Raw genomic sequence first — 26,882 nt, forward strand, 5'->3', positions numbered from 1 at the left:
ATTGGCAAGGAAGAAGTAAAGTTACCACTATTTGCAGATGACATGATTATATACACAGAAAACCCTAAGGAATCCTCCAGAAAACTACTGAAACTAATAGAAGAGTTTGGCAGAGTCTCAGGTTATAAAATAAACATACAAAAATCACTTGGATTCCTCTACATCAACAAAAAGAACACCGAAGAGGAAATAACCAAATCAATACCATTCACAGTAGCCCCCAAGAAGATAAGATACTTAGGAATAAATCTTACCAAGGATGTAAAAGACCTATACAAAGAAAACTACAAAGCTCTACTACAAGAAATTCAAAAGGACATACTTAAGTGGAAAAACATACCCTGCTCATGGATAGGAAGACTTAACATAGTAAAAATGTCTATTCTACCAAAAGCCATCTATACATTTAACGCACTTCCGATCCAAATTCCAATGTCATATTTTAAGGGGATAGAGAAACAAATCACCAATTTCATATGGAAGGGAAAGAAGCCCCAGATAAGCAAAGCACTACTGAAAAAGAAGAAGAAAGTGGGAGGCCTCACCTTACCTGACTTCAGAACCTATTATACAGCCACAGTAGTCAAAACAGCCTGGTATTGGTACAACAACAGACACATAGACCAATGGAACAGAATTGAGAACCCAGACATAGATCCATCCACGTATGAGCAGCTGATATTTGACAAAGGACCAGTGTCAATTAACTGGGGAAAAGATAGCCTTTTTAACAAATGGTGCTGGCATAACTGGATATCCATTTGCAAAAAAATGAAACAGGACCCATACCTCACACCATGCACAAAAACTAACTCCAAGTGGATCAAAGACCTAAACATAAAGACTAAAACGATAAAGATCATGGAAGAAAAAATTGGGACAACCCTAGGAGCCCTAATACAAGGTATAAACAGAATACAAAACATTACCAAAAATGATGAAGAGAAACCCGATAACTGGGAGCTCCTAAAAATCAAACACCTATGCTCATCTAGAGACTTCTCCAAAAGAGTAAAAAGACCACCTACAGACTGGGAAAGAATTTTCAGCTATGACATCTCCGACCAGCGCCTGATCTCTAAAATCTACATGATTCTGTCAAAACTCAACCACAAAAAGACAAACAACCCAATCAAGAAGTGAGCAAAGGATATGAACACACATTTCACTAAAGAAGATATTCAGGCAGCCAACAGATACATGAGAAAATGCTCTCGATCATTAGCCATTAGAGAAATGCAAATTAAAACTACGATGAGATTCCATCTCACACCAGCAAGGCTGGCATTAATCCAAAAAACACAAAATAATAAATGTTGGAGAGGCTGCGGAGAGATTGGAACTCTCATACACTGCTGGTGGGAATGTAAAATGGTACAACCACTTTGGAAATCTATCTGGCGTTATCTTAAACAGTTAGAAATAGAACTACCATACAACCCAGAAATCCCACTCCTAGGAATATACCCTAGAGATACAAGAGCCTTCATACAAACAGATATATGCACACCCATGTTTATTGCAGCTCTGTTTACAATAGCAAAAAGCTGGAAGCAACCAAGGTGTCCATCAACGGATGAATGGGTAAATAAATTGTGGTATATTCACACAATGGAATACTACGCATCGATAAAGAACAGTGACGAATCTCTGAAACATTTCATAACATGGAGGAACCTGGAAGGCATTATGCTGAGCGAAATTAGTCAGAGGCAAAAGGACAAATATTGTATAAGACCACTATTATAAGATCTTGAGAAATAGTAAACCTGAGAAGAACACATACTTTCGTGGTTACGAGGGGGGAAGGGAGGGAGGGTGAGAGAGGGTTTTTTATTGATTAATCAGTAGATAAGAACTGCTTTAGGTGAAGGGAAAGACAACACTCAATACATGGAAGGTCAGCTCAATTGGACTGGACCAAAAGCAAAGAAGTTTCCGGGATAAAAGGAATGCTTCAAAGGTCAGGGGAGCAAGTGCGGGGGTCTGGGGAACATGGTTTGTGGGGACTTCTAAGTCAATTGGCAAAATAATTCTATTATGAAATCATTCTGCATCCCACTTTGAAATGTGGCATCTGGGGTCTTAAATGCTAACAAGCGGCCATCTAAGATGCAGCAATTGGTCTCAACCCACCTGGAGCAAAGGAAAATGAAGAACACCAAGGCCACACGACAACTAAGAGCCCAAGAGACAGAAAGGGCCACATGAACCAGAGATCTACATCATCCTGAGACCAGAAGAACTAGTTGGTGCCCGGCCACAATCGATGACTGCCCTGACAGGGAGCACAACAGAGGACCCCTGAGGGAGCAGATCAGTGGGATACAGACCTCAAATTCTCATAAAAAGACCAAACTTAATGGTCTGACTGAGACTAGAGGAATCCCGGCAGCCATGGTCCCCAGACCTTCTGTTGGCACAGGACAGGAACCATCCCCAAAGACAACTCATCAGACATGAAAGGGACTGGTCAGCGGGTGGGAGAGAGACGCTTATGAAGAGTGAGCTAATTATATCAGGTGGACACTTGAGATTGTGTTGGCAACTCTTGTCTGGAGGGGGGATGGGAGGATAGAGAGAGAGGGAAGCAGGCAAAATTGTCACGAAAGGAGAGACTGAAAGGGCTGACTCAAGAAGGGGAGAGCAAGTGGGAGTAGGGAGTGAGATGTATGTAAACTTATATGTGACAGACTGATTGGATTTGTAAACGTTCACTTGAAGCTTAATAAAAGTTATTAAAAAAAAAAGAAAGAAAGAAAGGCCTGACAATCTACTTCCAAGAAATCAGGCATTAAAAACCCTACAGAGCAGTTCTACTCCAACACAGTTGAGGTAAACATGAGTCAGAATAAACTTGAAGGCAACTGTTTTTTTAATTGAGAGAAAAAGTGTCATGATGTGAAAAACCCTTCCAATCTCACACTTTTATTTTTAACTATTTAAGTGAGATAAATGGATGGATGGACGGATGGATGGGACGGATGGACAGATGGGTGGGTGGGTGGGTGGATGGATGGATGGATGGATGGATGGATGGATGGATGGATGGATGGATGGATGGATGGATGGATGGATGGATGGATGGATGGATGGATGGATGGATGGATGGATGGATGGACAGACGGACGGACGGACAGATGGATGATAGATAAAAGAGAAAGAAAAATTGGGAACTGTTAACAACTTCTGAATTTGTAAATATAGGTGAAGGATATATATGTGTTCATTGTTCTGTCTTTTCAGAATTTCTATAGGTTTGAAATTTTTCAAAATAAAAATTGGGAGATAATATGAGAAAAAGTAGAAAAAAAAAAAGATATATGTATCAGCGATTAAGAGCTTGGCTGCTAACCAAAAGGTCAGCAGTTCAAGTCCACAAGCTGCTCCTTGGAAACTCTGTGGGGCAGTTCTGCTCTGTCCTATGGGGTCGCTGTGAGTTGGAAGTGAGTTTTTTGTTTGTTTGTTTTGTTTTTATCCTATCAATATGTTGTTGTTGTTGTTGTTAGGTGCCATCAAGTCCATTCCGACTTATAGTGACCCTATGCACAATAGAAGAAAACACTGCACCATCCTCACAAGCATTGCTATGTTTGAGCTCATTGTTGCAGCCACTATGTCATTCCATCTCGTTGAGTGTCTTCCTCTTTTTTGCTGACCGTCAACTTTACCAAGCATGATGTCCTTCCCCAGGGACTGGTCCCTCCTGATAACATGTCCAAAGTAAGGAGCATACTTCTTCCAAGACAAATTTGTTCATTCTTCTGGTGGTCCATGGTATATTTAGTACTCTTCGCCAACACCATAACTCAAAGGCATCAATTCTTCTTCAGTCTTCCTTATTCATTGTTCAGCTTTCACATGCATATTAGGTGATTGAAAAACACCATGGCTTGGGCCAAGCGTACATTAATCCTTAAAGTGACATCTTTAAAGAGATCTCTTGCAGCACATTTGCCCAATGCAATGCATAGTCTGATTTCTTGGTTGCTGCTTCCATAGACACTGATTATGGATCCAAGAAAAATGAAATCCTTGACAACTTCAATCATTTCTCGTTTATCATGATGTTGCTTATTGGTCCAGTTATGAGGATTTTTGTTTTCTTTATGTCGAGATGTAATCCATACTGAAGGCTATGGTCTTTGATCTTCATCAAGTGCTTCAAATCCTCTTCGCTTTCAGCAAGCAAAGTTGTGTCATCTGCATATCGGAGGTTGTTAATGAGTCTTCCTCCAGTTTTGATGTCCCATTCTTCTTCACATAGTCCAGCTTTTCTAATTATTTGCGCAGCATACAGATTGAATAAGTATGGTGAAAAGATACAACCCTGACACCTTTTCTGACTTTAAACCATGCAGTATTCCCTTGTTCTGTTCAAACAACTGATTCTTGCTCTAAGTACAGGTTCCTCAAGAGCACAATTAAGTGTTCCGGAATTCCTATTCTTTGAAATGTTATCCATAATTTGTTATGATCTGCACAGTTCATTGCCTTTTCATAGTCAATAAAATACAAGTAAACATCTTTCTGGTATTCTCTCCTTTCAGCCATGATCCATCTGACATAAGCAATGATATCCCTTGTTCTCTGTCCTCTTCTGAATCTGGCTTGAATTTCTGGCAGTTCTTTGTCAATGTATTGTTGTAACCATTATATACGTATACTATCAAGTATATATATATACATTAAGGATATACATGTATATCCTACACCAAAAAAGCCAAACCCATTGCCGTCAAGTTGATTCTGACTCATGTATATCCTATTCTGTCTTAATTATTGCTAAAAATTTACCTGCCATCAATTACTTGATAGGATATATATAAACATGTATGTATGTATGTATACACTACATATATATATCCTATCAAGTAATTGATGGCAGGTAAATTTTTAGTAATATTTAGATAACATTTATTCTAAAGTAACAGAACATTTTATTCTTTACAAAACATGATTACAATTTTAAAAAATTATTTCCAACTATGCTGTATGCATATATATCTGATCTATTGCTGTTAGTTCCCATGGAGTCAGTTCCGACTCATGGTGACCCCATGTGTGCAGAGCAGACATACACTCCATAGGGTCTTCATGGCTGTGATCTTTTGAAAGCAAATCAGCAGGCCTGTCTTCCGAGGCACCACTGGGTGGTTTGAACCACCAAGCTTTTGGCTAGTAGTGGAGCGCTTAAACTTTTACACCACCCAGCCATGTATGCGGTCTATCAAACCAAAAAAACCACGGCCATTGAGTTGATTCTGACCCGTAGTGACCCTGTAGGACACAGTAGAGCTGCCCCATAGGGTTTCCAGGGCTGCAAGATGTGGTCTATAGGAGCATCAGTAGGAGTGCTCAAGTTCTATAGAAGACTTAAGGTAGCTTTCTGCCCAGCTATCTGATCTATATAACTTTGAAACTCATAGTGGAGGTGGTGGGCGAAGGAGGCAAACACATTTATTTTCTCATCACCCTTAAAGCCTCAAGTGGCAGAGTATAAGTCAGCATTAGGCACCAAATGAGTTCTTATTGCAGCACCATAAGTCTTACAGTTAGTGTATAATAACCCAGCCACTCAACTTAGATTATCTGTGAGTCTTGGTTTTTAGTATTTAGTGGTCTATTTGGTGTTTGCTGCTGTCATTTTTTTTTTTTTTTTACTTTGTTGAATTTTTCTTAAATATTTTAATGGGAAATTGGAAAGGGTCTGAGTCATAACCAGATGCAATTTTGAAACTGAAGCCACAAAGGTGTTCTAGGAATAAGACAGGGACTTGGGATGGGGTGGAGAGGGGGGGAGTTACTTGTTATTCTTGTTATTTCAACGAAGATACTCTTTTTTTTTTTTTTTTTTTTTTGCAATTTCAATGAAATATGTATGGGTGAATCTTAATGCAATCTTTTAGAGAATCAAGTTAGCAGTATCTATTCAGAATGTAAAAGAGTATACACCCTTTAACATGTAAGTCGAGTTGGTGAATTTAGCATTAAGAAATAAAAGGTGAACAAAAGATTTGCAGGAGTTGATGAGGCATAAGGTCAGCAACTTACTGCTCAGTGGTTCAGGTAGCAAAGCATGTTTTATCGACCAATTATGAGTTGTATGATTATGGGCAAGTTATCTCATCTCTCTGCTTCCATGTCTTCATTTATACTATGGGGATAATGACAGGATCTATCTCTTAGCATTGTGGTGAAATTAAGTGAAATAGTAAAGCTAAAGTGATTATTTAGAGTGCAGTAAAAGTTGGCTACTTTTTTAGTGCCTTTATATATCAGCTACAACAGTGTTACGAATGTTCTGGTTACCAACACTTGTTTTTCATTACTTCTCCTATTTAGGGTCCTCTTTTAGGCTTTTTTAGGCTACCTTTCTTGGCCTCCTTTCCATCTCAACTCTTGTTTCTCTAACACAAAGCTTCACACTAAAAAAGCACTGAGTTTGAATCCAGAGAGTGTGAGCTATGTGCGTGCATGATTATAGTATCTTAACCACCAGAGAGAATTCATATGAAAAATAAATTTACAAAAATTACATAAGAATCTTTTTGCAGATTCAATAAGGCAGGACTGTTTTCCATTAAAATAGAAATTGACAATTCACCCTAGAATATTATTGAAGATGAATTAGATTCTATTTTTGTAAATATGGAAGCTAAAGCATAGCATTCTCCTCCTTTTTACCATCCATGAAATAAAATGTGCAAAACCTGCATAAAGAATTCATATCCATAACTCAGGTCATCTTTAACAAACACTTCATGGATGTTAAACTAGCATTTTAATGCCGTAATTATTAAAATGTTTATTTTCTTGTAAAATTCTTAGCAAACGTGACAATGTTACAAATGGTAAACAGCAAAAAATGCTTAACTAAAGATTGTTTCTTTGTTTTCCAGGTAGTTTTTTTCACATTAACCCTGAGTCTGCAATTTTCAAATGCTACCTTATCAAGAGTTTATCTATAACCATCAAAGAAAAGCAGCTTTATTTACATTTGAATTGCATAATTTAGGTTGATTAGATTGTGTGTGTGTGTGTGTGTGTGTGTGTGTGTGTGTTGTGTGCTTGAGCACGCCTGTGTATTGTTTTTATTGTTGTGGGATGTTTGGTGGAGCTTGGGGAAACAAGAAGAGTGTGATAGTGTATCTTCCATTAAAAAAAAGAAAAAAGAAATCCTGCAACTTCAGCATTTCATGACACTTAACTTGGGTTAAAATGTAAAATCCTGCAAAACAACTTAAGGAGAGCTCTATAGAGCACCATAAAAGTTTCCCTTTCAGCAAATTGTATTTAATTTCAGGTAGCATGTTCCTATCATGCTTCTATGCAGTCTTCTATAGCATCCCACTAAACTAAAAGCCAATTCATTTAGACTTTAGTGTATTGGACTTAAGGGGGCAAAATAAAGGGTAATGGTTCCTTAGTAGAGAACATTTTAAAAATATTGCGTCATTTAATTTCTAAGTATAAATCAAAGTATGTAAGTATAAATTTGTCTAAGTTTAAATCCTAAAAAAAGAAAGCCTGCTTTGTTTTGCAACAAACTATAATAGGGATTCTTGTAAATTCAAAACTAGCTGATTTTTTGCTCCCCAAAATATATCATAGGCAACAGGTTCAAGACTTGGTGCCATAACACAAAATGCAACGTGCATGGTACTCTCACTTATCGTTTCCTTCGTATATGGATGGGAGATGACACTCTTGATTCTGATTATTGCTCCAGTGCTTGCTCTGACAGGAATAATTGAAACTGCAGCAATGACTGGATTTGCCAACAAGGATAAGCAAGAACTTAAGCGTGCTGGAAAGGTAAAATGAAGACTGTTGTTACCATCATACCGATTTTAAGAGAAAAATAATCAAAGCCCCCATCTTTACAATATGTTAGCTTCATCCATTAGGAATCTGTAAAGTGGTATATATGTACTAAAAGGCATACAGAGCAGTTTAGGGTGGTGGGTAGATATGTCGGCACAGTGGGTAAGAGCTTGGCTGCTAACCAAAAGGTCAGCAGTTCAAATCCATCAGCCGCTCCTTGGAAACCCTATGTGGCAGCCCTACTCTGTCCTCTTGGATCACTATGAGTCAGAATCGACTCGATGACAACAGGTTTGGTTTTGGTTTGATAGGTGTGTTATAAGAATACGGTGCGGTGATTTAGAGTATGGGCTCTGGAGTTAGATTGGTTGAGTTAGAATCCGGATTCTATCACTAGCATATGTGTGATATGGGCAAGTTATTTAAACTTTTCTGGACTTCAGTTTCCTCATCTGTAAAGTAGAAATAATAATCGTATCCACTTAAAGATTTTTGTGAGGAGTATGCAAAACACTTAGAATTATTATAGGCAAAACATTTACAATAGTGTCTGAAAAACAGTGAAAAAAAAAAAAACTATTTCCATCAAGTCAATTCCAGCTCATGGTGACCTCATGTGTTACAGAGTAGAACTGCTCCACAGGGTTTTCTTGGCTTTAATCTTTACAGAAGCTGATCTCCAGGGCTTTCTTCCATGGCACTGCTAGGTGGGCCCGAACCATCAACCTTTAGGTTAGTAGTGGAGCATAAGCCATCTACACCACCCAGAGACCTTTGGAAGACAGTAAGCATTCAATAATGCCAGCCGATATTACTATACTGTGTCATGGGGAAACTTGCTTACCTCATGATTCTTTATCCTCTAATTGTTGAATATTTAAATTTGCCTGAACAATTTGTTCTGCTGAGTATTTTATTTTTCAAAATAAATGAGGAATATAAGTGTACTTATTAAAAAAAAAAAAAAAGGCCATTGCTATGGGGTTGATTCCAACTCATAGTGACCCTGTAGGACAGAGTAGAACTGCCCCATAGGATTTCCAAAGAGCACCTGGTGAATTTGAACTACAGACCTTTTGGTTAGCAGCTGTAGCTCTTAACCACTACACCAGCAGGGTTTCCATACTTGTACAGAAATTGCCTTAAACAAGGTTTCAGAGACAAGGACCATTTTTATACTGATCAAAATGAACAATTTAATTATTTTAAAAATCCTTTGATGCATTAAATTTCTCTGGAAATTTAATTTCTCATATTTATGAAAACAATTGTTGTATTGGAGATTTAGGGAAACACGTGTCTTGTGGAATCATAAGATTTAAGAATGGAAGGTCCAACCTCACCCAAAGTAGAAATCTCTTGTGCAACATCCCAAGTGGCCACCCATCCACTCATCCTCCACTCACTTTCCCATCCAATGGCAGGCAGATCATTACCTACCCTGGAATAGCCTTGTATGATAGGCAGTTTTTTCTTTGTATGTTTGTTTTTTAGTGCCCTTCCATGCTAATCTTTTTGGCTTTGATCTTGGTAGAGATTCAAACCCTGTTTCTCAAGACAGCCCTTCAGAAGCTGCATCATGTAAACCCTGAGTCTTCTCTTAGCCACCTCCAGGCCTTTAAGTAGTTCCTTTCTTGCTACACTTTGAACGATCTTTGCAACATTAGTAAACATCCTCTGGATAGAAAAAATGATTTTAATATCATTTATGGTCTGTATCACAGTGACTATATCATTGCTGGCACATTATAAATATTTATTATGAATATTCATGACTAGGAATTCCAAGCACATGACTCATTGTAATCTGGTTTGCCTAACCTTTGGACCTTTCCACATTTCTTGCACTAGCTAAGGACCCTTGGAATTTCTGTTTCTGCTGTGCAGACTGAACTATTAGCAAATATTTGCCTCAGAGACAGTAAAAAGTTGTTTGATCCCCTCCCTGTGTACAAATTATCACAATTTGTACAGTAATGGGGCCCCAATTAATGACATTTTAGTCATCTTATTTTTATGTCATGAAGTTTAGTCATATATGTACCCTTTAACCACAGAAACACCTAGTTGTTTTTGTTATTTGTATCATTAATCTCACACTATCCAAACAGTAACTCCAACAAATAGGCTGTCTGAATCCTTTTCTATAGTTTTAATCAAACCTCAATTTACCAAACACCAATTCGGTATACAGACCAATAGAATATCTTAATCCTTCTCTGGTTGCATGTGTATCTTTGGAAAAATCAGTAAATGTTTTATTTTTCAGACTTAAAATGCTCGTATTAGTAAAAAAGACTGTCTTCTAAGGTCGTATAATGATGTTAGTCATTTCTCCAATTTGAACAATAATCACAAAAAATTTTTGTTCTTTTTCTTTAACTCAAACAAGTCTTCAGCATTCTTATCCATTTTCCTTGTACACTACAGAATATATCACAAATGAAAGTGTCTGAGTTCATTTTGAAGTTAATGAGAGCATCAAAACCGAGAGCAGAATCCTGGTGTTGTGAACTCAGTCCAGAAATCTAGCTCGCTCCTATAGCCATGTTCTCCTTCATATAATGCTACACACCCAGACCTGTCCCACTCTGTCCCACCATCCACTCTGCTGGGCTAGAAACAGAATGTGAAAACAGGAAGTTACTCTTTCAAGCAATGTGTGTTCTCATGTCCAAGTTTATTCTAAGCCAAAACCCTTTCTTCCATTTTGAGTCCTATGTGATTACTCATTCTTTTTTGGAAACTATATGGAGAAGCATTAATCACATGTGAAATAAATCCAAACAGAACCCAGTGCCGTTGAGCCAATCCCGACTCCTAGCCACCCTGTAGGACAGAGTAGAACTCCCCCATAGGGTTTCTAAGGCTGTAATCTTTATGGAAGCAGACCGCCACATCTTTCTCCCACGGAGTGTCTGGTGAGTTTGAACCACCGACCTTTCATTTAGTGGTCAAGCGCTTTAACCAGTGCACCCCCACAGCTGTGAATTAAATATCTTTTTAAATTCATAGACATCATATTAAGAAATGGTTCTATCTTTTAAAGAAACTTGTAGCCACATCCCATGCTATTTTACTGGAATGTTCCTGAGTCTTTGGCTGCAATTTGCATGTTTGTGCTATACTGAAATAATCATTTATTTGATTCTCTCTGCCATCTTCTTTTTGAATTGTCTTATAAAATATAGGAAAGCTCTCATGCAAGATTGCATACAAACGTAATGCTCACTTGTGTTTGATTCCTCCAGCCTGTGGAGTAATTTAAATTGAAAAGATTTGAAAGAGGTTAAATCTATATTGGTGGACTAAATCTTTTCAAAGGAAATGTTTCTTGTGTCTATCATCTTGAAGGTCCCTGGATGGTGCACATGGTTTGTGCTTGTCTACTAACCTGAGGGTTCATGGTTCAGACCTACCCAGCAGCACCTTGGAAGAAAGCCTTGGCAATCTGCTTCCATAAAGATTGTTGTTATTGTTAGGTGCCATCCAGTCGATTTCAACTCATAGTGAACCCATGCAACAGAGTAGAGCTGCCCCTTAGGATTTTCTAGGCTGTAATCAATCTCCCACAGAGCCGCTGGGTGGATTCGAACGCCCAGCCTTTTGGTTTGTATCAGAGTACTTAATCATTGTGCCATTAGGACTCCTTCCGTAAAGATTATAGCCAAGAAAACCTTTTGGAGCAGTTCTTCTCATTAACACATGGGGTCTCCATGAGTCAGAATCAACTCAATGGCATTGGGTTTGATTTTGGGGGGTTTTATTATTTTGAAATGACATTTTCCTATCTTATTTTTGGGAAACAAAAAAAGGAGCTAAGAGTACTTGTCAGGAAAACTTACTGACTTGATATACTTAATACGTCCCCAGTGTAACTGACTAGAATTCATAGTTGGGGAAAGTTCAACCATCACTAATTTTATTTTATATTTTATTGCCTTATTTTGTAAGATAGCAACTGAAGCTGTGGAAAATATACGTACTATAGTGTCATTAACAAGAGAAAAAGCCTTTGAAGAAACGTACAATGAGACGCTTCAGACTCAGCACAGGTAATTACATTCATACTGATTCCATTAACTAGACTTTGCTCACGTAAAGGCAGTACTTCTGTAGAGCACCAGAGGTTTGCCTCCCAAGTTATTTGCTCTAGAATCTCCCTTAATAATGGCATATCATAATTTCTCATACAACTTCATCAAAAAGCAGCTCAAAGAGGCATCAAGAGCAAGCATATGGGCCCTCCCGTATTACCATTAGCTGTCTATTAGTACCTCTGCATGTTTTCCTTATTTTCCTGAAACAAAATGCAGAAATAACACATTCTAGAGAGCAGATAAGGTTGTTCTGCAGTTTATACAGGGATGAATTACCAATAAGCAAGAACACACAGACTTACGTGGGCTTCTTACTAATCTGTAGCACACAGTTCAAATGTGAAATTGTGCACTACAGATTAGTAAATAAGCACAAGCAAGATGGTGCGTACCTTGCGTACTTTAATTCTCCATGTACCTTGCTTACTGGTTAATCCACCCCTGCCTTTATATTAAACCCTTAAAATACTTCACATTTTAAGACAAATGTATATACAGTAAATGTGCACATGCCTTTTCATTTTAAACCAGTCTGTATCACATTTGCTTAGTGATGTCGTCTGTATTACTTTGTCAGAGGTACCTGAGTACTCTTTTGTACTCATGCTTGTGGTCAGTACTCCCTATATAACTTCCACTACTTGTCTATGAGCGAGGGCAAAATTCTAATAGAGACTATTTCTAAACACCTTTAAACCAAATCTCTCAAACTCTTTTATTAAGCTGTTCTTTCACAGACTTTGTTCATTCTTTGTCTTTATATACAACTTTGTTACACTTAACTATAGAGTGAATAGCTCTTGAGAAAAATCCTTATATTATCTGTTTTCTCTACAATAATTCTCAGTAGTAAAAAAAAAAAAACATTTTCTCTTTAATCCTTAGAAAAATGTATATCCATTAAATCATCGCATTTCTAAGTCTTCTGTATTCACTACTCTACAATATTTGTCAAATTGACCTCACTGTATCTCATGTAGCGTTGTTTGGTAAATTTTGTGTGTTTCAGAAATGCCTTGAAGAAAGCACAGCTCTTTGGAAGCTGTTACGCGTTCAGCCATGCCTTTGTATATTTTAGCTACGCAGCGGGGTTTCGCCTTGGAGCGTATTTAATACAAGCTGGACGAATGACCCCCGAGGGCATGTTCGCGTAAGTTGTGTGAACATATAAACATCCTAAGTGGGCCTTGCACTTAAATTAACCTGAACAACTTCCAGCTCATAGTGGATTATCACATATGTGAAAAATGCATGCTTGGAGAATTAAAAAATATGTATATGTATACGTATACGCATACGTATACGCATACGCATACGCATACGCATACGCATACGCATACGCATACGCATACGCATACGCATACGTATATGTATATAGTCATTTATATCTATGAGAAGCGTAGTCTGGCTGGTGAAACACTGACATAACATTTGAAAATGGGTGATCTAAATTAAACTCCCAAATGAATTGCTCCTGGTTTCAGTTTCCTAGAAATAGGGAATGTAGGGGTCAATTATGCCTTCTTGTCACCCATTTCTTAGGAAGTTTGTGAGACTGTGGAACTCCCACTTTGGAGGTGCCTTCACTAAGTATGACGGCAAATCACTGCAGTTGAGTTCTTTGCTGACCAACCATTCCAGAACAAACACGTGTAAATGACTGGTTTCCTTCAGATTAGTCACATTTAGAACGGGTCATCGGATCCCAGTGAGGGTGCCTTTTTCCAAAGCAGTTTTGGAGCTTCTATTTTGGAATTCTGGTCACATAATTAAGATTTTTTTTTTTAATAGGAACACCTAAATTCAGCTGCTGAAACTAGAAAAATTAATTCTGAGTGTGCTTTCTATGCCTCCCTATATTGTCAGAAAATTTCTTTAATCCACGTCATAATACCATTGCTAAACATTTAGAACTAGGGAAATTCATAGAACATTTGACTCAAAAAAGTAATGTTATATTTTTCAAGCCAAGCATAAATACAGAAGCAAGGATCAAAACCCCAAAAAAACCAAACCCAGTGCTGTTGAGTCAATTCCGACTCATAGCGACCCTATAGGACAGAGTAGAACTGCCCCCATAGAGTTTCCAAGGAGCACCTGGCAGATTCGAACTGCTTTCCTCTTGGTTAGCAGCTGTAGCACTTAACTACTGCGCCACCAGGGTTTCCAAGCAAGGGTCAGCTACTCAAAATAATGACTTGGGAGAGTACACATGCTCCAGGAATGCTGCCATTTTACTAAACATGTTGGGAGCTTGTCTTTGAGATTTGCCTCTCAAGTCCCAGGTAGCTTTCTTTTGAATATCTTCATTAATGGCATGTTGAGGATCTATTGAACTTGAGAAAATGGCCAAAAGTCTTTTGGTGTCCAATAATTTCAGAATAACTTGGAATAATTTTTAGTTTCTATTCACATGAAAAAATACTTATTTATTAAACATGAACTGAGTTAACTACGCAAACGTATTTGACAGTGTAGATCATAACAAATTATGGATAATATTACGAAGAATGGGAATTCCAAAACAATTATGTTCATGAGGAACTTGTACTTAGACCAAGAGGCAGTCATTCGAACAGAACAAGGGGACATTGGGTGGTTTAAAATCAGGAAAGGTGTGTGTCAGGGTTGTATCCTTTCACCATACTTATTCAATCTGGATGCTGAGTAAATAATTCAAGAAGCCGGACTATTTGAAGAGCAGGGCATCAGGATTAGAGGAAGACTCATTAACAACCTTCATTATGCAGATGGTACAACCTTGCTTGCTGAAAGTGAAGAGGACTTGAAGCACTTGCCGATGAAGATCAAAGACCACAGCCTTCAGTATGGATTACATCTCAACATAAAGAAAGCAAAAATTCTCATAACTAGACCAATAAGCAACATCATGATAATCAGAGAAAACACTGAAGTCGTCAAGGATTTCATTTTACTTAGATCCACAATCAACAGCCATGGAAGCAGCAATCAAGAAATCAAACAACATTTTGCATTGGACAAATCTGCTGCGAAAGACCTCTTCAAAGTGTTCAAAAGCAAAGATGTCACTTTGAGAACTAAAGTGCACCTGACCCAACCCATGCTATTTTCAATTGCCTCATATGCATATGAAAGCTGGACAATGAATAAGGAAGACCGAAGAAGAATTGATGCCTTTGAATTATGGTGTTATGAAGAATATTGAATATACCATGCACTGCCAAAAAAACCAAACAAATCTGTCTTGGAAGAAGTACAGCCAGAATGCTCCTTAGAAGGGAGAATGCCGAGACTTCGTCTTGCTTACTTTGGGCGTGTTATCAGGAGGGACCAGTCCCTGGAGAAGGGCATTATGTTTGGTAAAGTAGATAGATGGCCAGCGAAAAAGAGGAAGGCCCTCAATGAGATGGATTGACACAGTAGCTGCAACAGTGGGCTCAAACACAGCGTCGATTTTGAGAATGGTGCAGGATGGGGCAGTGTTTCGTTCTGTTGTACATAAGGTCGCTGTGAGTGGGCACCTAACAACAACAGTAACTGAGTTCCCAGGAAGTTTCTTTGCTAAGCACTGATAAGAATACAGTTCACCATTCACCAACTGAGTATCCGTGAATCTTACCCAATGATAAGGCCACTTAGCAGTTTCTTGGAAGTAGGTTTCCTTGTCAAATGGAATATATGTATTTAAATTTTCAACAGTAATTACATGTCCCCTGGACTACTACGTTCTGTTCTCTAAAACAGTGTGTAGTACTGCCTGTTTGGACCTGTAAACCACAATTAGAACATTTAGCCTTGTGCTTCTTTCTGACTACACAGACTAATTAATTAGTCAAATAGATTAACAAGGAAAGAAGTCTGAAAATACATAAATTAATTTATTCAGCTCACCACTCCCCCCTGCCATTAAGCTAGCTGTTTTTTTCCGTTAGTTCTAATGTAATGCAGACAAACCCAAGCTTAAAAATTGGTTGTATTTCAAAAGTTTGTTTGAAAATCAATTGTTTGAGACTGAGAACATGTTTTCCTCAAAACTTTCTGCAGCTTTTCTTAAATCCTGAGGATCTCATTCCTTCAGTATGTAACTGGTCTTCTGTATTACAAGAAAGCAAGCTGACTGAACACATTCATACTAACGTAAGATGTCTGATTATCTTATAAGCTCTCACAGAAATTTCTTTATTTTTAAAAGCAATTGTAACCCAAAGTAAATTTCTAATTGGTTTACATGAAGGTAGTCTAATAAGGCAGTCAAGGGAGAATCACCTCATCTTTCCATTACCAAACTCACCAGTCTATTACATGATTCTCCATGTGGTTGGTACCACTTATTTAATGTCCACTACTTATTCTCCATGGGAGAAAGACCTGGTAATCTGCTCCTATAAATATTACAGCCTAGAAAACCCGATGGGGCAATTCTACTCTGTCACACGGGGTCACTATGAGTTGGAATCAACTTGACAACACCTAACAAACACAACAAAATTTATTTTATGAGTGGGAATCTTTCCAACTCAATGGGAATTCCAGTTGAAGGCAATTATCTCTTTTCATTATTTTCTCTATCAGTACAGTTTCTTTTCTCTATAATGACTCAACTTAAGAAAAAGAAAGAAATCTTTCCCATGACCCTAAATTCCCTTCTAGCTATTTCCAATGTCTTTCTTCTGCAGCAAAACCAGTTCCAAAGAGTTGCCTATTCTTATTTTCTACACCTTCTCATACTCAATCTCTCCTAAACTCACTCCAGTATAGCCTTATTTCCCACCAGCCACTGGAAAGATTCATTATTAAGGTACTCACTGATCTTCCTCTCATCCACCTGTGCTTTCATCCAATGCTCAGTTCTCTAATTTCACCTAACTTGACCTCTGAGCAGCATTTAAAACTCTCCTTTCTGAAACATTTTCTTCTCTAGGGTTCTGGGAAGCCTATTTTTTCTTCTTTATCATTGGCCCCTCTTTCTCTGTTTCCTTTACTGGCTCCTTTTTTTCTGCCAGACCTCTACGTGTGGAGGGCCTTAGGGATCTCAGACTTCTCCATCTGTAAACCTCATTTGTAATCTAATCTAGTCCTATGGTTTTAAATACCACCTGTGTGCTGATAACTCCCTTCTGTATATTTCCAACTCTGACGCCCTCCGCTGAACACCAGCTGTTATCCATCTACCTACTGAACAGCTCCAGTTGGATGTCCAATAATATCTTACTGTGTCCAAAACAGAACTTGAGATTTTCTCCCCAAAGGCTCTCTAACCCAAGCCTTCTCCATCTTGGTGAACAGTGCCACCATCCATGCAGTTACTTGGGACAAAAACCTAACAGTTGTCCTGTTGCTTCTCTTGCCGTAATGTATCAGATACATCACCAAGTCCTGGCAGCTCTACTCCAAAGTACTTATCACCACATCCACTGTTACAACCCTCTCCCAAGTCCCTGCATCTCTTGACTGGACTGTTGCAACCACCTGCTCACTGGTATACCTGCTTCTCGCAGCCTACAAGCGCTACACGATCCAGTCTCTCTGTCTTCTGTCCTTTACAACCTTGTCCACCACTGTCTCCTTTGTAAACTGAGTGTCAGCCCACACTTGCTGTTTCTGTCCCCAAAACTCCCTAGCTCAGCGTCCTCTTTCCCTCTGCCTAGAATGATCACTCCCCAGATATTCCCCAGGTTGCTTCTTTCTCAGCATCCAGGCCTCTGCTCCTAAACCAACTTCTGAGGAAGGCTTTCACTAATGGCCAAAGTAGTTCCCCCAGCCACCCCCAACCTCATTACTCTTGACCCCATTGCCCTGTTTGATTTTGTTTATAGCTCTTACTACTATCTGAAATTGTCTTGTTTGTTTGTTTGTTTCCTTTATTGATTGTATAGACTATAAGCTCAGTGAATGTAGGGACTAAACTGTTTTGTTTATTGATGTTTCCCTGTGAACCAAAAAGCAGATTTTGGCACATAGTAGACATACAATAAATATCTATTGAATGAATGACTGAATCCAAAGTAAGTGGAAAACTGGGAGTGATGTGTAGGAAACTCTGATGGCATAGTGGTTAAGTGCTACAGCTGCTAACCAAAAGGTCTGCAGTTCGAATCCACCAGGCGCTCCTTGGAAACTCTATGGGGCAGTTCTACTCTGTCCTGTAGGGTCACCATGAGTTGGAATTGACTTGACAGCAATGGGTTTGGTTTGGTTTTTTTGGTGTAAGAGAAACCACCAATTAGGGATCCCAGATGTTTCTGGAAATCTGCTTCCAATGTTGACTTCTTCAAACTACTTTTGTTTTCCATAGATTCTTCCATTTTTCCTCCCTTCTACATCCATCAGGTGCTTTGGCAGGAGAACTGGATCTAAGTCAAAAAAAAAAAGAAAGTCAAGGACACCATAAAATACAAAAGTAAACCAAAAAACTTAAACCCACTGCCGTCAAGTCAATTCCGACTCATAGCGACCCTACAGGACAGAGTAGAACTGCCCCATAGAGTTTCCAAGGAGCGCCTGGTGGATTTGAACTGCTGACCTCTTGGTTAGTAGCAGTAGCACTTAACCACTATGCCACCATGGTTTCCATATAAAAGTAAGGTGTTTGTAATTGGGAGTCTACTTCTGCGTACTAAGATTTCTTTAGGTTAAAACTAAGCAAAGATTAGGGGACTTCTAGCTCAATTGGCATAGCATAGTTTATAAAGAAAGTGTTCTAGATCCTACTCTGGTGAGTAGCATCTGGGGTCTTAAAAACTTGTGAGCAGCCATCTGAGATATGTCTACTGATCCCACCCCATCGGGAACAAGGGAGAATGAAGAAAACCAAAGACACAAGGGAAAGATTAGTCCAAGGGACTAATGCACCACCACTACCACAGCCTCCACCAGGTTGAGTCCAGCACAGCTAGATGGTACCTGGCTATCACCACTGACTGCTGTGACAGGGATCACAATAGAGGGTCCCAGACAGAGCTGGAGAAAAACATGGAACAAAACTTTAACTCACAAAAAAAGACCAGACTTACTGGTCTGACAGAGACTGGAGAAACCCCCGAGAGTATGGCCCCCAGACACCTTTTTAACTCAGTGCTGAAATCACTCCTAAGGTTCACCCTTCATTCAAAGATTAGACAGGCCCATAAAACAAACAATAATACACGTAGCTCAACCATGTATACAAGACAAATGGAAATGAGGAACCCAAGGTCAAGAAGGAGAGAGTGTTGACACATCACGAGGTTGCAACCAATGTCGCAAAACGATATGTATATTAATTGTTTAACAAGAAACTAATTTGCTCTGTAAACTTTCACCTAAAGCACAACAAATTAAAAAAAGCCTAAGCAAAGAATTTTCTTAAAGAATGATAAACCAAACTTTTTGCCTTTGATTTGATTCTGACTCATGGCGACCTCATGCCTTACAGAGCAAAACTGCTCCATAGGGTTTTCTTGGCGGTAATCTTCATGGATGCAGACTTCCAGGCCTTTCTTCCAGTTTGCTGCTGGTTGGGTTCAAACTGCCAACCGTTAGGTTAGTAGTCGAGCACAAACTATTTGTGCCACCCAGAGACCTGTGATGTTGTTGTTATCGTGTGCCATAGAGTCGATTCCAACTCATAGCGACCCTATAGGTCAAAGTAGAACTGTCCCATAGAGTTTCCTGGGCTGCAGTCTTTACAGAGCAGATCACCAAGTCTTTTGTCCTGCAGAGCCACTGGTGGGTTTGAACTACCGACCTGTTAACCAAACCAAAAAAACCAAACCCATTGCCATCGAGTTGATCCCAAGTCATAGGGATCCTATAGGACAGAGTAGAACTACCCCGCAGAGTTCCCATTGAATGCCTGGTGGATTCTAACTGCCGACCTTTTGGTTAGCAGCCAGAGATCTTAACCGCTATGCCACCAGGGTTTCCTTTTGGTTAACAGCCAAGTACTTTAATCATTGTGCTACAAGGGATCCTTGTAAAGAGTGATACAACCTCAGTATCATGCCCATCACTTTCACAGCTTCAAGTGACATCAGGCAGGATTTTTTCTGAAAGGGGTTTCCCAGGATTGCCAACCATTCCCTCACTCATAATAATTACTGTAACAGCTAATCTTGATTGAGTCCTTACTAGATATTATGCATGTGTCATGCAACATCTGCTTAATCTTCTGTAGTTGATTCCCATTTTACAGATGGGGAAAACTAAGACTCAAAGAGTTTACTTAACTTGTCCAAAGTCACAAAACCAGTAAGTAGCAAAAAACAGATTCAATTTTATGCCTCCAGGAGCCAGAGAATTGACTTAATAGATATTTTTTATTATTATGAAATCTGTGGACAACTCTTCCTAACACCTTCCTATAAAGACTTTTTTTTCTTTAATGATAATTCTTGTTTAGTTTTCCAACCATTTGGATATCCAGTGCTGAGCTGGTTCTTAACGTAATTGGAACAAGTAACTTGTTCAGTGTTACTTCGTGGCCCTAAAATGTAGAGATTGAAAAGGCTCCAATACAATAGTTCTTCCCCCTACCTGCCTGCCATACTTCCTGGATTTCTATTTTACTAAATTCATTAAAAAGGGTCATCTTCTAAAGACATGAGTATTTTGGCTGTCAGAACATGTGTAGGACATATTGGCATAAGAACAATGATTAAAGAAGAGTATCACATTGGTATTTCTCAGGGTCCTAAGGGAAGAACTCTTTGTTGTGGAATGAAGAAACAGGGGGCTGTCTGAGCTAGGGCTGCTGGCATTACTTTGTATTTGAATATCTTTCAACATGACTGAAGACAGAGTAAGAATATCCATATTTTATGGTACTAACCAAAGAGAAATTCTCTAGGAAACTTGAGCCCAGGGCTATGCAGAATTGTGATAGTTGAGATTTGTCTTCAACACCAAAGACTCCAGCCTTCTTAGATAACCAGCGGGGCCCACAATTACCATGAACGTATCACCATGAAGGTGTCTCCTTTAGTTAGACACACTAGTTTTACCTGGCCTAGAAGATTCTGTGCCTTCCAGAGTCTAGGGTGACAGACAGCTTTCTATCTAATCAACTAACTGAATGGAAGAGGCTTACAAAGTAAACTCCCTCCTACTAGACACTCCTTAGATAAAAGTCAGCTCAGCTGCTAACCAAAAGACTGGCCATTCAAATCCACCACCTGCTCCTTGGAAACCCTATGGGACAGTTCTACTCTGACTTACAGGGTCTCTACGAGTCAGAATCGACTCAACAGCAATGGGTTTGATTTTGTTTTGTTTTGTCTTTATTCCCTCTCTAAACAAATGGTTTCCCAACTCTCCACTTGAGGACCTGGTTAAAAATCCAGATAGCCAGAGCTTACCTCCAGAAGTCTAATTTGTAGATCTAGTATGGTGCCAGGAATCTGCGTTTTACCAAACATACCGGGTTATTCTGAGGCACAGGGTTTGAGGACCACATTTAAAGAAATAGGAGTGTAAGGCTTGAATCCCAGACCGCTCTCCATAGTTCTTTAAACTCTTAGGGCTTTCTTTTGGCCACTGCCACAAGCTTTCCTAGAATTGTGTAAAAATTAGGGAATTCACATTTCAGTCTATTTGTTAAAAAATAAAGGTGTAGAACAATAGCTGTATAAAATGTGAATGCATTTTCATGATTTATACCTACAGAGACTAGTGATCCGTCTCTCAGCAATGATAGTGTTGCCATGAGTCGGGATTGAAAGGGGTGTGTAAAAAAGGGGCTGTAACAGCAGAATGCTTGATATGCTCGTAATATCTTATCGGCAGGACTACTATCAGCTTTAGCTTTTTCCTCTTTAAAAAAAAAAAAAACACATACGTATCTTATGACAGAGGCTGTCTCCTTCTGTATCTGTTATTGTAGGAATTTCTCTGAAATGAGCATTTAAAGTAAAGCGATACCATTTTCATTTGGCTGTTTGCAGCCAAAGCATAAAAAAAAAAAAATTGCCGTCGAGTCAGTTCTGACTCACGGCAGCTCTGTGTCTGTCAGAGTAGAACTGTTTTCCATAAGGTGTTCCGTGGCTAATTTTTCAGAAATAGATCACCAAGCATTTCTTCCTCAAACCTCCAACCTTTTGGTTAGCAGCTGAGTGAGTTAACTATTTGCACCACCCAGGGACTCCCTAGCCAGTCCACAGAAGCCCTAGAAAACCTCTTGTTTTGGATCTCAGGCACATATGTGTAACAAGGTACTCTTCTGCCTCTGTTAGCCCTGGCAACACTTTCCATTTGTTATTTCACTATAAATGTACAGACTTTTAGAAATACAAAGTGACTTAATTTTCCCCTGTCCGATATTACATTAGTGCCTTTAGGTTTTTTTCTGGCTCACTTACGTAGCATAGTCTAGAAAGAGTTAGTGCCCAGCACAGGTTTCTGTAACACTCCATGCCCACTTCAGAGCCTTGCTCTAGCTCTGTTAGTTCCTTCTTTCTTTGGTATACATATTATATCGGAGTCCTTGGATGGTGCAAATGGTTGAAGCACTCAACTGCTAACTGAAAAGTTGGAGGCTTGAGTCCATCCAGAGGTGACTTGGAAAAAACGTCTGGAGATCTACTTCCAAAAAATCAGCCACTGAAAATCCTATGGAGCACAGTTCTACTCTAACACACATGGAGTCACCTGAAGTCAGAATCGATTCCATGGCAGCTCTCTTTTTAAGTAGAGCAGGTGGGTGAGAAGGAAACAAGACTTGAGAGACTTCAGTGTAGTCATAATAAAAGTCACGGCATTGAAAATTGCCTGAGAAGCAAAATCAAGCAGCTTAGGTGTTTGTGGCCTTTGTTGTTCTTAGGTGCTGTCGAGTTAATTCTGACTTATAACAACCCTATTTACAACAGAACAAAACACTGCCCGGGCCTGCGGACCTGCGGTATCCTCACGATTGTTGCCATGTTTGAGCCCATTGTTGCAGCCACTGTATCAATTCGTCTCATTGAGGGTTTTCCTCTTTTTTGCTGACCCTCTACCTTACCAAGTATGATGTCCTTCTCCAAGGACTAGTCCCTCCTGATAACATGTCCAAAGTATGTCAGACAAAGTGCTCCAAGGAGCACCCCGACTATACTTCTTCCAAGACAGACTTATTAGTTTTCTGGCAGTCCGTCGTATATTCAATATTCTTCGCCAACACCATAATTCAAAGGCATCAGTTCTTCTTTGGTCTTCCTTATTCATCATCCAGCTTTCCTGTGTATATGAGGCGATTGAAAATACCATGGCTTGGGTCAGGTGCACCTTAGTCCTCAGAGTGACATCTTTGCTTTTGAACACTTTAAAGAGGTATTTTGCAGCAGATTTGTTCAATGCAAGATGTTGTTTGATTTCTTGACTGTTGCTTCGCTGTGTATCGATTGTGGGTCCAAGTAAAATGAAATCTTTTGGTGTTTTTTTTTGTTTGTTTGTTTTTGTGACCTAAAACGAAACCAAACCCATTATCATCGAGTCAATTCCGATTCACAGTGGCCCTATAAGACAGAGTAGAACTACCCCATAGGGTTTTCAGGGAGCAGCTGGTGGATTCGAACCGCCGACCTTTTAGTTAGTAGCCCAGCTCTTAACCACTGTGCCACCAGAGCTGCGTTTGTGGCCTAAAAACCCCATTGCCATCCAGCCGATTTCAACTCATAGTGACCCTGTAGGACAGAGTAGAACTGCCAGATAGGGTTTCCACAGAGCAGCTGGTAGATTCAAACTGCTGACCTTTTGGTTAGCAGCCAAGCTCTTAACCACTGTACCAACAGGGCTCCGTTTGTGGCCTAATCCTTCTAAAATCTAAATATAGTTCTTGACAGGAAATAGTGTTAGATTTTCAATATTAAAAATGATAATTGGCCGAAAGAAAAACATAGACAGATTTTCAGTTAATACCAGTGGTTGCCTGATACTTTGAAATAAAGGATGGAAAGAGCTGAAGTAGGCCTCCACCACCACATTTGCTCTAGTAGGCTGGGCAGCCATGGATGATCTGTGAGTGTCATCATTATAATTAGGAAAACAGCCCTCTTAGTCAAAACAAGAAAAACAGGAACGGTTCTTTTACCTTTCACTGCCATGACAGCCACCAAGCTCCTGCCTGCTCCTCCCCAGAGACTATCGGGGAGAGGGGAAGACAGATAAGAAGAGGAGGTAGAGGGATCAGCCACCGGAGGGATCTAAAAGAAATAAGTCAAAGAAGAGTTCATTGATATCTAGGGCCCTCCGAAGATTCTAAAATGGGAAAGAAAGTGGTAACAAGCCCTGACGGGTGGAAAGAGACAGTCCAAGCCAGCCTTCCACTGGAAGGAACACTGTGTAGGAAAAACATAATGAGCAAGGAAGTTCACATTCCTACCCTGCAGCTCCACAGCTTCATAGCTTTGTGCCCCAGGGCAAATTGCTAAATTTCTCCACATTTGTTAAGAAGTGGTAATACTTATTGCCCTATTCATTGCCTGGGAGTCCCTGGGTGGTGAAAACAGCTCATGAACTCAGTTGCTAACTGAAAGGTGAGAGGTTCGAGCCCTCTCAAAGGAGCCTCAGAAGAAAGGCCTGACAATCTATTTCCAAAAAATCAGTCACTGAAAACTCTATGGAACATATTTCCACTCTGACACACATGGGGTCACCATGAGCCAGAACTCGATGGCAACTGGTTTGCCCGTGTCTGTCAGTGGAGATCTGTGTGTTGCTAAAATGCCGAACAGGTTTCAATGGAGCTTCCAGATGATGACCGACTAGGAAGAAAGCACTGATGAGTTACTTCCAAAAAATCAGCCAATAAAAACCCTATGAATCACAATGGTCCAATCCACTGGGCATATGGCTGCCATGAGTCAGGGGCCAACTCGAGGGCAGCCAACAACAACTCATCTCCCGGGAGGTGATCAAACGGTATCTTGGGCATAAAAACACTCTGTACAATTCAAGGTACCATCTAAACATAAGTCGTTGTTACTGTTGGGGAGAGGATTTAGGGTGGGAAGAAGAGAGTCTTTTGGTGGTAGATAGGTGATACAGAAAAAGAGGATGATCATGGAAATAATTCTAATGGCCACCTCTTTGAGAAGAAACACTCTGCCCTCTAGCCAAGGAAATGAAACTTACAGAACAGGGACTTTGAAAGTTGTGATTGGATCTATATCAAATGTGCTAATCTATATCCATGGGAGTGTAAAAGTTTATTTTTCTTACAGAAAGTGTCCCATTAACCTTCACTTGTATGAAAGGAATAATAATAACTGATATTCGCAGAGCACTTACGTGTCAGATACTGTACTTTACATTATTTACTCATTTAATTCTCACAATAACCCTATAAGACATAGATACTCTTGTTACCTCCTGCTTGCTAGTGAGGAAACAGCACAGAGAAGTTAAGTAACATGCCCAAGGTCACACAGCTCATAAATAAATGATGGAGTTTGGATACCATCCCAATGTTCTGGCTTCAGAGCCTTAGCTCTATACTTCCTCCTCCTGTTAGGGCGAATTGCCAAAGGTCTACAAAGTGGATATAGAAACAGGGCTCAGGGAAGGCTGTTAGATATGAACCAGTAAATATGCACAGTATTCCTGCTTTGGTCAATTTCAGTTAAAACTAAGACTCATCTCTCTCCCTTTGGGTGGTGGTCCTAGCCAAAGGATTTTTTTTTTAATTCCTATTTTATATCAGCAGCAATGATGGGTGAAGGGATTTCCCTATTGCACAGAGAGGCTAGAAAAGATCAATGTGATGAGGGTACAGTGACAATTGCCCCGCTAACCCAGGAACAGCATGGAACTAGGGAAGGAGAGGCCCAGCATCTGAAGACGCAGAGTTGCCCCTTTCCAGACCTGCTCTGGCTCAATATCACAGCTGATCCAAAGATTTTTACTACAAAGTCAGCACCCCATAAGGATAAACTATAGATAAGATGTCTCCTGCCATGGACAATTTAAGCTTATGAGAGTTATAGGAGTTAAATTTCAGGTTTACTTAATTCCTGTTTTACAAATGTGTTTTGAAGAGTTTGTTTCAACATGAAAATCATTTCTGAACTAGGAAATATTTTTTGTTATCTTATGTATTTTTATTTTTATTTTATTTTATTTTTTTATGTATAGAAGTGAGAGGCTATGTAAGCAATTATTATAGATTAATACTTTGATAAACGTGTTACTAGTGATTTTAAAACATTTGTGTTTGTAGCGAATTGTTCCTCTTTACATATCCCAATGTGTGAAATGCCCCAGGACCAACAGTGGCATGGGAAACTGGCCTGAACATTTCTCTAGGGTATGTTCTCTGACCAAATGCCTCCAGAAGTTTAAACCAGATTGGAAGGATATGGTTTCATTCTGTCGTGGAGTTACAGCACTGGTTGCTGTATACTACAGACTTGTTGACTGGAAGTGAACTGCAGTTTAATGTGTTTAAGCTAACTAGCCAGTCTAGGTTAGGACAGATTCTGTACCAAACCAGTCTTCCGGGTAGGCCTTGGCTTTATACAGAGCCCATCCTGGGAAAAAACATAAAGGAGACTAGTGTCTGGGACTCAACCCCCAGATAGGCCACCATATCACAAATTTTATGTACCCCTCAAGTTCCTCAGTATAACCCCATCAGCCTCCATTCCACTTACCCTTCCCTCAGCACACACAGCAAAGACAACATCAGGGCCTTTAGCTAATACTCTCCCTTCTTTACTGAAAATTTTCTTCTTGCTCTACTGTCCATTCTTCAAATCATTTACCTTCCACAGACACAAGTTCTACGTGGAAGACCCTTCTCCCCTTCTTGGTGACAATTCCATTTTAAGAGACACTTAACAAATGCCACAGCCCCTGGACATTTATGTTTAATGCTTCAAATGACTTTAATGGTGGAAACCTCAGGATGGGTAGATATTTTGGCACATCTCAAATCATAAAAGGAAACTATCTTCTTAGGTGAATTCTGAGAAGCCTTTACCCCTGTAGGACTAGAATCCAGGTCTCCTAACTCATCATCCA

General features: G+C 39.5%; 1 protein-coding gene across 1 annotated transcript in view; it reads left to right on the forward strand.

Annotated features, from left to right (window-relative positions):
• The window catches only part of ABCB5 (ATP binding cassette subfamily B member 5), a 112,021-nt gene that overhangs the window by 70,287 nt on the left and 14,852 nt on the right, over positions 1-26,882 (forward strand). Inside the window, exons 20-22 of the mRNA XM_049894288.1 lie at positions 7,615-7,818; positions 11,782-11,882; positions 12,937-13,077. Coding sequence (XP_049750245.1) covers positions 7,615-7,818; positions 11,782-11,882; positions 12,937-13,077 — 446 coding nt within the window. The remainder of the gene's footprint in view (positions 1-7,614; positions 7,819-11,781; positions 11,883-12,936; positions 13,078-26,882) is intronic.

This window comes from Elephas maximus, chromosome 8, assembly GCF_024166365.1.
Source record: "Elephas maximus indicus isolate mEleMax1 chromosome 8, mEleMax1 primary haplotype, whole genome shotgun sequence".
NCBI lineage: Eukaryota > Metazoa > Chordata > Mammalia > Proboscidea > Elephantidae > Elephas > Elephas maximus.